Below are 16,085 nucleotides of genomic sequence, written 5' to 3'. Positions count from 1 at the left end.
TAAGTGACAGAGAACAGGGCCAGTAACCCCATTAGGACATTCCTTGTATCTGGAGCATGACATCCTTTCTCTTGGGACACCTTCTGTCAACCATCTCATTTGACCCACCCACTTTAGAGATAGGGAAACTTGGGCTCAGAAAGGGAAGATTGCCCATGGCCTCACTGCTAGTCAGTGACAGAGCCAGGACTTAAATCCAGGTCTCTGGATCCTAAAGCATTGTGTCTTAAAGGAAGTGCTAAGAGATAGAGTCATGGTACTTTGGGGGCACCTGGGTGGCTCACTCAGTTAAGCATCTGACTCTTGACTCTGACTCAGGTCATGATCTCAGGGTGATGAGCTTGAGCCCCCAAGGGGCTCCACATTGGCCATGGAGCCTGCTTAAGATTCTCTCTCCCCTACTGTCTCTGCCCCTCCCCCTCTGTCCTTTCCCCCTATGTACACATATGCCCACACACTTGCTCTTTATCTCCAAAAGGAAAAAAAAAAAAAAAAAGGAAAGAAAGAAAGAACAAAGTACTTTGGAATTAGAGCTAAAATAGAATGCTAGCTCAGTTACATCCTAGCTGTGAGATCTTGGTCAAGTTGTTGAACTTCTCTGGCCTTTAGTTGCCCCTTCTACAAAATGGTTTTCTATCCCAAAATGGGATTTCAGGATTAAATGAGATATGAATGTGCTTAGCATTTTGAAGTATGATAAGTGGGAGCCACTACTCCCTTCCCACATCACCCTAAGCCCAGTTGCCTTCCCATGCACACAGGTATACGCCCCCCCACACAGGCCCCCATCCTGGACTCCTCTAACGCTTCCCCCTCAGCTGCACACAGCCAATGTGTTTTAGATTGGCCGGCTTGTGCTAAGAGAGTTGTGGTGGTTCTAACTTGGGTTTCAGTTTGGAGTCCGGCACCACTGTTGATTAATTTCCCCAGCTCGGCACAACGCTGGCCAGTTTCATGTGGCTATCCTTTGCAATTATGCATTTCTCCCCGCAGGGTGTCCAGGATTGGGCTGTTTTCCTGTTTTCTCCCCTTTATTCCTGCCACTGTGCTTTTCTGATTCTTCTCCAGGGACCAGCCAGACTGCACTTCTCGGGCCCCACCCCAGCCCCATCCTGAGGTCTTTCTGGGCTGTTTTTCTGCTTTTCCATGCACTCTCCCCCTGGCCCTGCCTCACCCCCAGCCAGTTTCTATTTTCCCCCAGGCTCCACTGGCTTCCCGTGGTTTCTCTTGGCCTTGGCTCAAGCCTGGTGTGACACATCTGGCATTGCCATCCTCTCCCTCCCACACTGGTCGGGGAAGAAGCAAGTGTATCCAGGGAGAGGGTACTGTGGAGCTGGGTGCTACCCACCCAGGTGCCAAGACAAACAGCCTGTGTATCATGCCCAACTGGTCACTTAGGGCCCCATCCCCTAAATGTGGCCCTACTCCTGACTAATCTAAATCCACTTTCTACTCCCCAGTGTCTGGTTCTAGCTGGTAGAGGTGAACCACAAGACTGAACCTTCACTGAGGTTCCAAGAATGTCCACAAGAGTTTGTGAAGGGACCCTGCCTTTTGGAGGCAAGGAACAGCCTTTCTCAGGGACCTGAACCCCTGGGTGGGTCTGGCTTGCTCCGGGGAGATGGTACCACCCCCAGGAGTGACATGGGCAGAGATGTGTCTCCTATATACAGCCTCCCTGATCCATGGATTTCCTACAGAAAGGAGGAGATTTCTATCAGTTGGTATTTGCCAGGAAAGAGGGAGGGCGACCCAGTGATGGCCACCAAAAGTGACTGGCCCTTGCAGCCATGATGGAAAGGGCACAGCAACAACACTGGCGTATAGCCCTGTCTTCCCCACTCACTAGCTCTAACCTTGGAATAGTCCCTGAACTTATCTGAGCCTCTATTTCCTCATCTGCCAACAGAGGAGGCAACTATGAAGGAGTTTTGGCAAGAATGAAGTCAGATCATGCACATTAAACATCTCCGGTAGCACTGGCACACAGAGGGGATTCCCAAATTGTCATTTGTACCCACCCTCTCCTTTCAGCCTACCAACCTGGGCTGGTTTTATTGTCTCTATCTGAGATGGAGGAACCTGAGTTAGTAGGACAGAGCCTCATACAGAGGTCCCCAGCTGCCCAAAGCTCAGTATATAACACCTGCCAAACAGAACATTCCAGTTAGTTTATGCACCCCGCCTCTTCTCCCCAGCACAGACTCACATACACAAGCACACACTGATGTCCTGCAGGTGGGGCGACCCCCTTTCCAGTTTGTCTACGATGCTTGTCTACGATGCTTGGTCACCCTACCCACAGGTGCCTCACACTCAGTAGGTCTCCCTGTGCCCCTCCCAGAGTGCTCATCCCCTGCGGGTCACTACCCACATTCTTACTGTGTTCTCACCATGTGCCACGCTCGCTGTGACCAGCCTGTCTGTCCGTCCACCCAGATGTGGAAGCCAGAGACATGCCCATCCACTTGACTCCTCCTCCCCTTCAATTCCTACCTCCAGTCCATACCACGGCTACTGGTAATAACTGTAGTAGTAGCAACAAAAAAATACTGTTTTTTCAGGTATTTTAACTCATTTCATTTTATCCTATCGAGGTACATAGACACCACCTCCATTTTACCCCTAAAGAAATGAAAGCCGAGAGGTTAACTAATCTGCTCAAGGTCCTACAGGTAGTAAGTGAAGGAGCCAACGCAGGACATCTATCCAGAGTCCTGACGACATAGCATCTTGATACTTCTGTGCTGCCTTTCTTCAGTTGCCATTAAGCTCCCTGGGTTCACCAGTCCCTTACGGGCTCCACGCCTCCAGGCTGTCCTCCGTAACTACTGCCAAAGTAATCTTTCAGTGATGCAAACTTGATCACACTGCTCTCCTGCTACAAATTCTCCTGTGGCTCGTGAGTGTTCAAATTCTTAGCAAGGTCCACACCTACTCATTAGGCATTACCTCTTGCTAATTCCAGATCGTCTCCAGCACTGCCCTTCCCACCAGTCCCTCAACACACACACAGTTCAGCCAAACTCACTTCCTTGTAAAGTCTTCAGAATTTACTGGGTTCCTCATCTTTGTGCCTTCGCATGTGCTACTTCCTCTGCCTGAAATGTCCTTCTCTGATTCTTCACCCAGCTGACACTTACTGTTCCTTCAAGATGCAAGTCAGGTTTTGTCTCCCCAGCAAAGTCTCAAAGATATGCGTAAAGTAAATAGATCGATGAGTAGTTAAGTGAATGTCATAATAGCGTCACCACACGTCACAGCTGTGTGGAGTCTTCTTTCTACAAATCCCTCTCCTGTTTCCTATATATTTGGTCTTCCTGATAACCCTGTGAGATAGGCAGGGAAGATAATTACCCCCAACTTGAAGGTGGAAAAACTGAGGCACAGAGAGGGTAAGTGACAAAGTAGCCAGGATCAGAGCCAGGACCTGAAGCCAAGTTTTCTGCTTCACAGGCCAGTGCTCTCCTCACCGGACTGCAAAAGGTAAAACCTATTCAGCTGCCTTAAGACTGTGGAAGTGGGGGGCTGGCCTCTGTGCCCTGCCCTGACCCACCCAGACAACAGGGAGTAATAGGGCTGCAGAGGGAAGCTAATTACCTAGGTCCCCCAGCCACAGGGACTGCCCATCTCTCAGAAAGTGCAGAAGAAATGGCCTGAGAGCCCCAAAGCCTCATGCCTGGTCTGAAAGACAAGACCTTTGGAACCCCTAAACAGGCAAAAGATGTGAATCACAACTAAAACAAACAAAACTTAACCTTAAAATAAGTGTGAAGTCCAGCAAAATTCTATTTTTCCCCCTTATGAATACCTCTTTGATCCTTTGGATGAAATGTCAAATTCTGCACACACGCACCCCTCCATTTTTGACTGCCCCTGCTCTGCTGGTGCCCTAAGCAAATGTTTAGTCTGCACTCGGGGTGGAGATCAAGCATAGGATTTTCTGGCCTTTGATCTTCTGATGTTGGCCTCTAGGGAAATGCTGGGTTGCCTACCCCATTCAGTGGTGACCTGGATGGAGGGAGAAAAAGTGTCGGGGACCAGAGGCCCAGCACTTGTTGGGATGAAGAGTGAGCAGGTAAGATAGTGCTTGGAGGCAGGGGCCAGCCAATCAGGCAGCTGGGGGCGCTGGGGTGCTGACACAGAAGGAAGAGGATAGGAGATGACCAGGGCAGGGGTAAGAGAGGCAAGTCCGGACCATGGATGGATGTGGCACAGACAGCTGGCCAGGGCAACCACTGCTGGACCCCTCTATTTATGGTGCAGTGGGGCCTGAATACAGGTTATAGGAAGGAAAACCACTTTTCCACCTTCTTCACCCTTCCGCCTGGTGAGAATCAGGACAGTTTACAATCAGACACATCTGACTGGGCAGGGACCACGGAAGAACCCACAGGCTGAGGATGCCAGAGGCCTTCGTCCTAACACAGTGTGTGTTACCTGCGCCTCGGTTTCCCCCATGGTTAAATGTTATGGCCAGGCCTGTCTCTCAACTTTGATTTCTCCCAAAACATCTATTTACTCTCCCATCAGATGCAGATGCACTTGGAAATTCAAAAGCGGGCCTGTACTAGGCACCTGCTAGGACCCAGGCCCCGAGATGGGCTCTGCGTGAAAAAAATGAAAAAAACACAGCTCCTGGCCCAGAGGATCCCAGCTGGCGGGCTTACATCGCTAGATAGCACCTGTTTCTGCTTCCTCCTTTGGACTCAGTCTTGCCTCCATGATGCCCCTATTGGGCAAGAAAGGAACTGCAGGGCTCCTTGAAGAGATGGCTCTGTCCTGGGTGGCCAGTGAGTCCCTGAATACAGTCCCACCCACAAGCAGAGGAGATGGGTGTCTGAGCCTGCCCCCCCCACCGCAAGCCCTGGGGGCTAGAGCAGACTAGGTGGGGGAGATAGCTCCTTCGTGACACTTCTTTGGGGTGGCAGTCTCCAAACTCTGCCCCAGGCTCCATGGCAGAATGCCAGACAGCCCAGGACCGCTGCCCTGGTGGCCCCACCTAGGGAGGTCCCATTCCCACAGTCCTCGGGTCCAGGCTTAGGGCCTTCCTTCCCAAATACACACACAAGTGTACACATACACACACTGATGACAACAAAAACCCCCGAAAAAACCAAAGCCTGGAGCGGCATGCTGTCTGGAACACGGAGTGAGAAAGGGGGCCCCGCAGAAAGGAGGGGAAGCCGAGGCAGGGGGCCCAGGGCTGTGAGTCAGGCCCCAGGAAGCTGGCTCCCCAGCCCAGCCCTCCAGTGACTCACAGAGACTGCAGGCTCGGCAGCTCCCACAGCGCCTCTGCGGGGATTCCTCCCAGCTGGTTGTTCTGCAGCATCCTGTAAGGGGAGGGAAGGGCTTGGAGGACCCACACAGCGTGTGCAGCTGGGGGGTCCTCCCTCGACCCCCTGAGCCACACCAGACCCCTCCCTCTCGCCCCAGCTTCCGAGCCCCAGAGTCCCAGTCCAGCGCCCTGCCCTATCAGGGGGGTACAGAGGTTGCCGAGGAATTGCGAGCTGTGCGTGGGGCCAGAGCGGGGCTCAGGAGGGCTCCTGGGATGAGGCAGGGCTGAAGAGGACCATGGAGAAGCAGAGGGGGAAGCAAGATGAGCTGGAAGTCAGAACACTTGCAATTCTGCCACAGTTTGGTCAGGAAGGACGCGGAGAAATGCAGGTTTTTCTCCCCAGGCTTGTGTCCCTGCCTGTGCAACTGAAAGGCTGGAAGTGTCTTTGGGGAAGGGGAGGATGTGGATGAGGGCAAGACCCCCACCCCTTGGGTGGCAGGATCCCAGCAAATATGTTGTTGTGGAAGCAATGTCTAAAGAGAAAATGTGGGGCACCTGGGTGGCTCAGTGGTTTAAGCCTCTGCCTTCAGCTCAGGTCATGGTCTCAAGGTCCTGGGATCCAGCCCCACATCAGCTCTCTGCTCGGTGGGAAGCCTGCTTCCCACCACCCCCATCTCTTGCCTGCCTCTCTGCCTACTTGTGATCTCTGTCTGTCAAATAAATAAATAATAAAATCTAAAAAAAAAAAAAAAAACTTTAAAGAGACAACATGAGGCACCCCAGATCAGCATGAGAGCACTATTCCGATGGCCACATCTCATGGTCCCGCGGAAGAAACGTGTCAGCCAGTGGACCTGATCCACTCATCAGGCTGCTCTTCTGGAACTGGCCCGGCCCCAGGACCCCAGCACCACCCCATAGATAGGAGTCCTGGAGCTCTTCTGGGCACCTGGGAAACCTGACGCGCAGGGCAGAGGGTCAGAGAGCACACAGAGGGGAGACATGGAGGCCTGGGCTGTCCCTCTGGGTGGCTCTGCTAGCCCCAGGCATCACAGCTGGCCTCAGACATGTTTGAACAAGGTACTCCACGGCACACGGACTCTAAGACGTAGGGCCCTGAGCAAGGATTCCTGACCAAGTGAAGAAAGGATAGGAAAGCCCACAGGTGGCACTACCATCCAAATATTCTTTACAGGGATGCCTGGAGAGCTGGGTCCCAGCAATGGAGAGGAGGAGAGCACATGGGGTATGGGCGCTCTGGAGTCCAGAGAATAGCTAGAGAGTCAGGAAGGAAGCTGTCCAGTGGCCCCCACAGAGCGAGTGGGCCCTCCCCCAACCCAGCCTGCCTGCACTGCACCGCACCCCATCCAGCGGTCCCCGGGCCACACACAGCCCCAGAGACGAGGGGTGCATCCGGACGGGCCAGGTGCCTCAGGAACCAGGAGCGGAGGAGCACTCAGGGAGTCCCACTGTGTGCCGGGTACAGCATCTGTCCTCTCCTTAAGGCAGCCTGTCAATCTTTCAGAGGGGAAAGCTCAGCAGAGATGGGCATCTCACTCGGGATCGCGCAGGGAAGGCTGCTGTGCTTCGGGAAGAATAGCTCCTTTCCTGATCTTTAAGTTGAAAACAGTAGCAGCTGACATGCCTGGTCATAGAGCTTTACACGTATTAACTCAAACTTATCCCAGAGGGTTTGGTCCCAGAGTCCAAACACCTAACCATCACATACCTGGCCTCCATCAGCATGGCAGGGGACAGCGAGGGCCCCAAAATGCGGAGTGGGACGATAATGCACCGAGTAGTTACCCACACCTCCTAGTGACTGTCCTGGTCAGAGCCACCCCCGTTACCTCTCCTAAAACCCCTTTATAGATACATAAGAATCCCAAACAGGAACCAAACCACAGCACCACAAAAACAAAAGAACATTGGCCTCACTGTGGGCCTGGAGACTGAGAGGAGCCGCCTGATGCCGGCCAACTGAGGAAGGAGGAAGGAGGGCCAGACGCTGAGGACTGCAGAGAACTGGGGCTTTGAGCTTGGGGTCCTCCCCCTGCCCCTGTCCCTGAGGCTGACTGAGCGCAGCATGAAGTGAAGGGTCAGGCTACAGGAAGAGGCAGTGCCCAGGGTCCCCTCCTGCTCATACTTTGTGCTCCTATGGGACCCCACTCCCTGGGCCCCTCTGAGCCAGGCTCCACACAGCCCAGGATAGGGCTTTTCCAACTACAGTTTTGCTTCAAAGGTAGAAATTAGGGGCATGTGGGTGGCTCAGCTGGTTAGGTGTCTGACTCTTGTTTCAGCTCAGGTCGTGATCTCGGGTTGTGAGATCGAATCCTGAGTTGGGCTCTGCACTGGGCCCCTTCTCTCTCTTCCTCTGCCACTCCCCACTTAAAATTAATTAATTAATTAATTAATTAATTAAAAATTAACTTTAAAAAAAAGGTAGAATTTAAAACTGAGCCTCCCAGACTTCCTCAAAGTGTAGCAGTCTCTCGGCAGGCTCTGAAGTCAGGCAGCCCTGGATTTGGCTCCTGAGCTCTGCCTCTGTCCAGCTGTGTGAGGCCTGCAAGATCCTACTTAAACTCTGTGGGCCTCAGTTTCCTCATCTGTAAACTGGGGATGATGATAATGACCTTGTGCACTGATTAAACGGCGGAGGAGGCACTCAGCCTGCCAGCTGATGTATTCTGATGTAATTTTATCGCATGCTGGATGACTTGAGTAGGTTACTCTCCCTCTCTGGGCCTCAATATTCTCATCTTTCAAAGGAAGAGGCTGCCAGATGATGCAAAATCCCTTGCTCAGTTACAACATTCAGGAACCCAAGACATTTCCTGCTTTCCACCCTGCTTAGTACTTCTATCCTTCTAGACACGTCGACATCTTGCATCTCAAGAGTGGGAACTTCACTTGGGGACCTCAGGGGGCTGCCTTGATTCTCGTCCAGAGACTTCACAATGCTTGGAGCAAGGAGACAGAGAAATGATGGTTGGCAAACAGGAAGGGACACAATCTGCTCAGGCCACCTCACAGGCCCCCACCCCTCCAAGGGCCCCTGAGGCTGCATCCAGTCATTCTGCAGGCAGAAGCCCACCTCCCCTGAGCATCACAATGCATCTCTACCCCATCAACTGCTCAGATCCCCTTACTCTTTCCTCTGTCAAATCCCCAATCTAGACAGAACTTTAAGGTCTCCGAATTTTACTACTCTCCCAACAAAGATGCTGTAGCACCTGTGCAGGGCACAATCATCCTTCTGGTGCCAGGGAAGTCAGTGCCGTCCCAGAAAACTCATCCCATGCCAGGCAGTCCGATCTGTTTGTCAAGAAAGACCTTGCTTTCATGGAATCAAAGCCCACTAACCTGAAGGACAGCATGGCAGTTGGCTTTGGGCCTGGCGCTGTCCCCCCCCTTGCTGTTCCTGGCCTCCTTTCCCAACCATCACTCCTTTACTGAAACACAATTGGGTCATCAAAGCTGGAAGTACCTTTAGAAGGGAAGAGCCCCTTTGTTTTCCCAATGAGGAGATGGGAGCTCAGGAAGGGGAAGTGACCTGCCCTCAATTACAAACCAAACTAATGGCGGAATCAGGACTAAGACCCAATTCCGTCTCCTAGGTCACTGTTTTGGGGACCACATTTCCCTGCTCCTCTCGCTGGCTCTGGTTCTGCCTGGTGAGCCAGAGTCTGTCCAGTGCACTGGGTCTCAACCCCGGCTACACGTTAGAACCACCTGGGAAGATTTTTTTTTTTTAAATCCCAACGTGCAGGCCACACAGCAGCCCAGTTAATCCCCAGGGCCAAATCTCTGGGCAGGGGATTTTAGGCAAACTCCCAGGTATCTAATGCGCAGCCCCTAGGCTAGGGGAAGCCTCACCGCCTCCCGCCTAGGCTAGGGGACGTCTCCCCTGGTTACCCGTGAAGCTCCGCTGGGGAGTCTCTCTCTGTTTAGAGAGGCATTTGGGGGCAGGAACCATGAACACTAATAGCTAGAAGGTTCCAGAGAGGCGATCCACCCATGGCTGACAAAGATCCTTCCTTTGGTTTTGTGGAGAGGCCTTGGGGGTCACTGGGGTGGGTGGGTTAGATGGGGCCTAGAGGCTGCCCACCCCCTCATCCACTGTGACCAGAGAAATCCTCCCTCATCTGTTTTATATATTGGGACTTCTGCAAGAGGTGTTTGGGTTTTAAGTTTTTGCAGTTAAAATGTTGAAAATGTATTCCAATGTCCCCATTTTAAAGATAAGAAAACAGAGAGAGGAGGCGCCTGGGTGGCTCAGTGGTTAAAGCCTCTGCCTTAGGCTCAGGTCATGGTCTCAGGGTCCTGGGATCGAGCCCCGCATCGGGCTCTCTGCTCAGCAAAGAGCCTGCCTCCCGCCCCACCCTTTCTGCCTGCCTCTCTGCCTACTTGTGATCTCTGTCTGTCAAATAAATAATTAAAATCTTTAAAAAGAAAAAAAAAAAAAAAGAAAGAAAACGGAGGAAGTCTGAGTGTCCTTCGTGTTCTGGGATCTGCTGCACCGGGGACCCACTTCCTGACATCCAGTCATTTGACAGGACCAGGGTGGTAGGCTCCACCTCCTGGAGAAGAACAGCTCAGAGGATCTCCCTGGGCTCCTACAGCTTCTAGCATCCTTCTCCCAAGAGCCAGGCAGGAAGGCCCCACTCTAAAACAGTTCACAAGTCTCTCCTCCCTAAGTCAGTCCAATTCATTTCATCAACACCAGTGGAAGCCCAACTCTGGGCCACGCGTGGCTGCTGTCTAGCCAGGGGGAGAGTAAACACAGTCCATGTCAATCGAAGACTGTTCAGTCCAGTGTGAAGAGGGCAACACTAGAGGACAGCCAAGGGAGATTTCCTCAGGGATGGGGCCGGAGAGGGACTTAACGCTGCCCACCCCTTGGTGGCCTCAGGGCAGGGCTTCGGATGGTATCAACCACAGCTCCTGACGCAGCTGGCTGCCCTTTGTGAGACTCAGGCTTCACCAAGGCAGCATGAGCTAGGAATCCCAAACCACGGCCTCCCAGAGATTTGGGGCTCAAACCAGGCATAGGTAGTCTGGGGAAAATCTCTTGCCCAGCCTCCTGGGGGCATGAACAGGAAGCAAGTCCTTGACCTGTCAACCCCCATTTCCCAGATCTAGGTCTGGGGAGAAACAACTGAGGCCCATCAGGAGTCTTTCCAGATGAGCCAGACCTGCCTGACATAGGTAAGGTGGCGGCCTTGGCAGGAAAGGCACCAAGGCTCAGACCTCACGCAGCTGAGGAGACGGAGGCAGCTGTGGGGAGGGAAGAGGTGGCTGGGGCACACACACTCTCTCTATCCCTCTCCTCTCTTTCCCTCCCTCTCTGTCCTGCTCCCCCACCCCATTCTCTCTCTCTCCCTCTGTCTGCCCCTTCTTCCTCCTCTGTGCCATTTAGGGCAGGACGGCTCCCTCACAGGCCAGCTCCTCGCCCTCAGGCTGTGGATCAGGATGCAGGAGCTCCAGCCTCTGCCATCCCCTCACCCTGACAGGGCACACACGTTAGGAGCCCTCCAAGGGCCAGGCTCTTTCCCACACAGCAGCAGCCCCAAGAACTGTGCTTCCCTTAGGACAGTTCTGACGGGGGCAATGGGCAGGGACGGGGCGGTGAACCCAGGGCCTCAACTACCCGACTCTAGAGGACAGACATTCCTACCTACAGTCTGGAGAAAAGGCATGAGACTGGAAATCCCCTGCAGGGCTGGCTCTCCCCACAGGAGCCTGGCCAGAGCCTGTGGGCTCCAAGACTTGGAAAAGCAGCAGAGGAAGGAGAGGATCCAAGAGTAACACCTCCAGGGCAGGCGTGGGGCAAGCGTGGGGCTGCCATGGGAAGGACGGAAGGAGGGGTCTGCCACCGGCACTTAGAAGATCAGAGAGGGAATCCCCCCTTCTTTGTCCTTTGCTTCTGAGAGGAAAGAGGCAAAGTGTCCTATAGGGAAAGGAAGATGCAGTTCCCGGAAGAGTCTCAGACCTTGAGAAGAAAGGGAAGTAGCTAAAGGGACAGTTTCCTGGTACAAAAAGAGGTTATTATGCAGATAGTGGGCTTTATGGCTCTGTTTTTGTTGTTGTTGTTATTGTTGTTTTTGTAAGTCACCAAGGCTTACAAAAGGCTTGTAAGCTCTTTCATTTTATTCATTTTGAGAGAGACAGCAAAAGCAGGAGCAGGAGAGAGGGGCAGAGGAAGAGGGAGGGGCAGAGGAAGAGGGAGAGGCAGGTTCCCCACTGAGCAGAGTCAGACCTGGGGCTCCATCCCAGGACCCTGGGATCATAACCTGAGCTGAAGGCAGAGGCTTCACCAGTCGAGCCACCCAGGCGCCCCTTACTGCTCTATTTTTCTTGCAGGTCTGAACACTGAGCATGGAAGGACAAGGCGGCAAGAGAACCCACATGAGACATCTGAAAGTCCTTCTTGCCCAGATGCAGGAGGAATCCTCTGCTTTGAGGCACTTGAGTTAGAGCCTAAGCTCCCAAGACCACCCAACTCATCTCTTAAGTAGAGAACTCTGCAGGCAAAGAACTGACACGAAGGCTTTGGGGGACCAGGCTTTGGGGTCTCAGAGGATGGGGCAACGTGGGGGTCAATGGCAGAGTGGGGAGTGGGAGTCCAGCTGTCCTTGGCTCCAACCAGCTGCCTCTCCTGGCTGCCCAGCTCCCAGAGCTAAGGGCGCCGTTTGCAGAAAGGGGGCGGGAGGCTTGCGGTTTCTCGGAGGCTTTGATTTATTGCCTAATGCAGGCAAAGAAGAAAGAGGAGGCTCATCACTAAGCCAGAGTCTTAGGGACGGGACAGGAGTCTCACATCTTCTGAAGGCCCAGCAAGCAGAGCCCGTGCTCTAATCCCAGCTGCAGGCCTGAGCCTGCCACTGGGCACAGACACGCCACCAAGCAGGCTGCCTGTGCTCTGCGTCTGGCTTGGGATGCCTCCCCACACCCCAGGGCAGTGATGTTGATGGGGATCAAGACAGACCAAGAGGAGAACCAGGAAGGAGGAGAAGTGAGAGGTGGGGCACAGAGGGTCAAAGGGACGGAAAGCAAGGGCTGGGAGACAGAGAAGCTGAAGACGGGAGAGACCCGGAGACCAAGGCTAGAGAGAACCCACAGGACCCGCAGGTACTGCAGAAGGAAAGGGAAGGACAAGAGACTGGGACAGCCAGGGAGTCAGACTTGGAGGCAAAAGATCCAGAGAGAGGCAAAGGGCCAGAGGGGTTCTACGACCAGGAACATGAAAAGGAAGAAAGTGCTTAGCCATGGACCATGGACTGCTGACCCACTAAGAGACTGAAGCTCACAGGCCAAGGGGCCAAGGCCATTGCTAGCCCATAAACAACTCTGAGCACATTCAAAAAAGATATTCCTTTCTAGGTGGCTAGAGACGAGACCCAAGCCAGGCATAGGACTGGATTTCAGCTTCCCCGTACCCATTCAGCCCGATGTTCTTGTGCAGTAAACCACCTGCTCAACCATACAAAGACGATCTGCAGGTCAAGTGAGGACTGAGGGATTGGCAGGGCTGGGAAATGGCTCACCAGTTTAGGGAAGCTCCAAACACTCATTCTATTGCTCCAAGATCAGCTGTCAAGATCCTCATTTTCTTATCAAGCCCGTCTCTGTGGTGAGGTGCTTTCCCCAGGAACCTCTCCTATCCACTTTCAGACCCCATGCATCCACTTTCCCCTATGGCCTTTTATCCTCACTCCTCATAAGAACATTATGGAAGCCTCGGGGGAGACAGTCTTGGTTGAAACAAAGTGAGCCATGGATGGGGATGGAAGGAAATGGTGCCTCAGTTTCCCCTTCTCTAAAATGGGCCATCAGTTCAATAACAAGTGGGTAAGTTAGTGCACTAACACAAGGTCCTCTCCAATTCTCACTTTCCTTTTGCTTTAAAGAAAAGATAAAGGAAGCTGGATGACAAAGCCTGGAAACAGAGGGCAGCGAAATATTTACCGTGGGAATGGGGACTCAGGCACGTAGGTACAGGGACTAAGATTGGGTCTCAGGAGGAAAAATGGCCAAGGAAATCCAATCTGGATTCCTCCTCTCCTGGCCCAAGAGGTCTTATGAGGGGAGAGCAAAGACCTGCCTCTCTGGTCATTATTCACATTATGGAAAAAAAAAAAAATAAAGATACTTGACTTCCATGGAGGGTTGCCATATCAGCTGCAATGAAATGTTTACAAGTCAGAATGTCTGTTATAGAAAACGTGAAGACAAAGAAATGCAAATCACAATTAAAATGAAAAGCAAAGATGAGGGAATAAGCAAGCCAATGACAAACAAAGACCTGGCTTACAAATGCTTGACCTGCCCACAGTTCTCGGGGTTGCACCTCTGGGGAAAACGGGGAAGATGTACTTACAGGATTTTCAGGCTGTAGAGGCCAGAGAACGCTTGTCCCGGGATGTGTGAGAGATGGTTCCCTGAGAGACGCCTGTGAACCAGGGAAAAATGTCAGTGATGTCAGCAGGGAACCCAAATGGGAGGAGTGGGGGACCCCCCCACCCGCTTACTCAGCATCTTGGGATTTGGGAGGGAGGATGGGGTGATAACCACCATTTACTGATATCGCCAATGCGTTCATTGCTTCATGCCCATTTTCACTTAACTCGTACAATAACCCTGTCTAGTGCCTAGAATTCTCTCCAAATTTCAAAGGAGGAATCGGAGGCTCCGAGAGAAGGTCAAGTCACTTCCCCTACCGGTGACAGAGACAGGCAGTGGCCGAGCCTGGTGTTGTCAGCCTGATCCACTTCTAGGCTCTGGTCCGCCCTGCAGCGCCACGTCCTCTCCCCGGCTAACCTGGATGACTCACGTGCTGCCCTCAGCTGTCGAACTGCTCTGCATCCTGTCACAGGGGGGGAGGCCGGGTACACACAGGGTGGGACCATGTCTCCCCATGCCCTCAATGACACAGCTAAGCCCCACTAATCCAGGAAGGTTAGGAAATGGGCTTTTAGAATTAGTTCAACATCCGGGTCTAATGAAGCGTCTCCAAGCTTGTCATGGGGTGACTGCCAGTTCTAAAGGGGAGCAAATGTGACAGAATATCCTTAATGCCCCAACCAGAATTGAATGGCGTCGAACGACGGCTGATGCAGAAGGCACTCGGGATCTCCCAAGTCGCCCACATTATGGTGTCCTTCCGTTCCTACTGGGAGGCTGTGGGTGTACAGGCTGGGCTGACACACTTCAGAAGCTGTTGTTCCTTCTTTCTTTCTTTCCCTCTTTCTTTTTAAGATTTTATTTATTTGACAGAGAGAGACACAGTGAGAGAGGAAACACAAGCAGGGGGAGTGGGAGAGGGAGAAGCAGGCTTCCCGCCAAGCAGGGAGCCCAATGCCAGGGTCAAGCCCAGGACTCTGGGACCATGACCTGAGCGGAAGGCAGTTGCTTAACGCCTGAACCACCCAGGCGCCCCAAGTTGTTTTCGTTTTAAAAAATCTATCTTTAGGGTCACCTGGGTGGCTCAGTGGGTTAAAGCCTCTGCCTTCGGCTCAGGTCATGATCCCAGGGTCCTGGGATGGAGCCCCACATCGGGCTCTCTGCCCAGCGGGGAGCCAGCTTCCTCTCTCTCTCTCTGCCTGCCTCTCTGCCTACTTGAGATCTCTGACTGTCAAATAAATAAATAAATAAAATCTTTAAAAAAAAATCTATCTTTAATAAGAATCTTTCCATTTGCCATGGAAAGATCCTTTAGATGGAACCTTTAAAAGGGCCCAGCCCCTTCTCAGGGACAGAAGATGAAAGCTGAGCCTTCCGTCCTCAGACTGCACCGTGGGTGTCATGTGCTCCAGCGTCTCAGCCTTCCCACCTGCTTCTACTCGCACCCACGCTGTGGCACCTCCACCTCAGAGGGCCCCTTGCTGCCTCCAATTCTGTCACTTCCTCTGAGCACTGGCTTAACACTCCTCCTCCAGGAAGGATTCCCTGTCCACAAGCTAGAGCTCCCCCACCCCTGCACCCTGTCCACTTCCTAACACAGATTCCCCTGCTCACCTGCTGGGGCACAGCTCTAATGCCTCACCTAGAAGCTCCCTGAATTTCTATCTTGTTTTCCCCCCAGAGCACCTTGAGCTGGTCTTTCATACAGAGGGGGAGCTCAGTAAGTATGGAGTCTAGAAAACCCAGCCATGGCCCTGGGGGTTGACCGAATCCTAACTCCAGCAGGGGCAGGCTGACCACATCTTGGGGTTGCACTGTCTAGAGTGGAGATGGATAATCAGTTAGGGCAGCAGCAGGGCCAGGGGTGGGGTGGAATTGTGCATGTTCTCAGGGCCAGGAATCCATGCTTTGTGCAGTTTAAGCAAACCTTGGTAGAACCCTGAGTATCGATAGTGGTGCAAAACCAAGAAAAAGCAGGCTGGGGACAAGGGTTGGAGGACAGAAACAGGGCTGGGACAAATGCAAGGATTGGGAGCAGAGTGACTCTAACCGAAGAGCTCACTGATTCATGAGCACCCGTGAAGTCTGAGGCCAGCCCCTAAGGACCGCAGAGGGAGAGCAACAGCCATTATGGGAAGGCATTAACCGGGGAGGACTTGGTGGAGGTAGTAGCGGGTCTATGTACTCGCCAGTGATAGAGGAATGGTTTGTGCCTGAGAAGATGGACACTGGTTGGAGGGGAAGTCTCTGGCTCAAATGCAGGAGGGGAAACCAGAATAGTAAATACGACTGGCCTCAGTGGGGCAAAGCTGACCAGGTAGGTTTAGGCCAGGCTGGGAGAGGCCTTAGGAGTGAATCTTTGGGGGGGTGGCACCTGGGTGGCTCAGTTGCTAAGCATCTGCCTTTG

The 16,085-nt window shown here is 52.9% G+C and overlaps 1 protein-coding gene across 5 annotated transcripts in view; it reads right to left on the bottom strand.

Moving 5' to 3' along the window:
* Positions 1-16,085, bottom strand: part of LGR6 (leucine rich repeat containing G protein-coupled receptor 6) — a 117,749-nt gene that overhangs the window by 74,314 nt on the left and 27,350 nt on the right. For 3 of the 5 annotated variants that reach the window (XM_032878264.1, XM_032878265.1, XM_032878266.1), the window contains exons 3-4: positions 13,656-13,727; positions 5,262-5,333 (exon numbers count right to left, since the gene is read on the bottom strand). In XM_032878264.1, the coding sequence (XP_032734155.1) occupies positions 5,262-5,333; positions 13,656-13,727 (144 nt within the window). Of the gene's footprint in view, positions 1-5,261; positions 5,334-10,955; positions 11,021-13,655; positions 13,728-16,085 lie in introns of those variants that run through there. The other 2 variants (XM_032878267.1, XM_032878268.1) reach the window with 1 other exon arrangement.

The sequence above is a fragment of the Lontra canadensis genome, unplaced genomic scaffold (genome assembly GCF_010015895.1).
Source record: "Lontra canadensis isolate GAN:19392208 unplaced genomic scaffold, GSC_riverotter_1.0 scaffold63, whole genome shotgun sequence".
Taxonomy (NCBI): domain Eukaryota; kingdom Metazoa; phylum Chordata; class Mammalia; order Carnivora; family Mustelidae; genus Lontra; species Lontra canadensis.
This window is presented reverse-complemented; position numbering and strand designations above follow the sequence as displayed.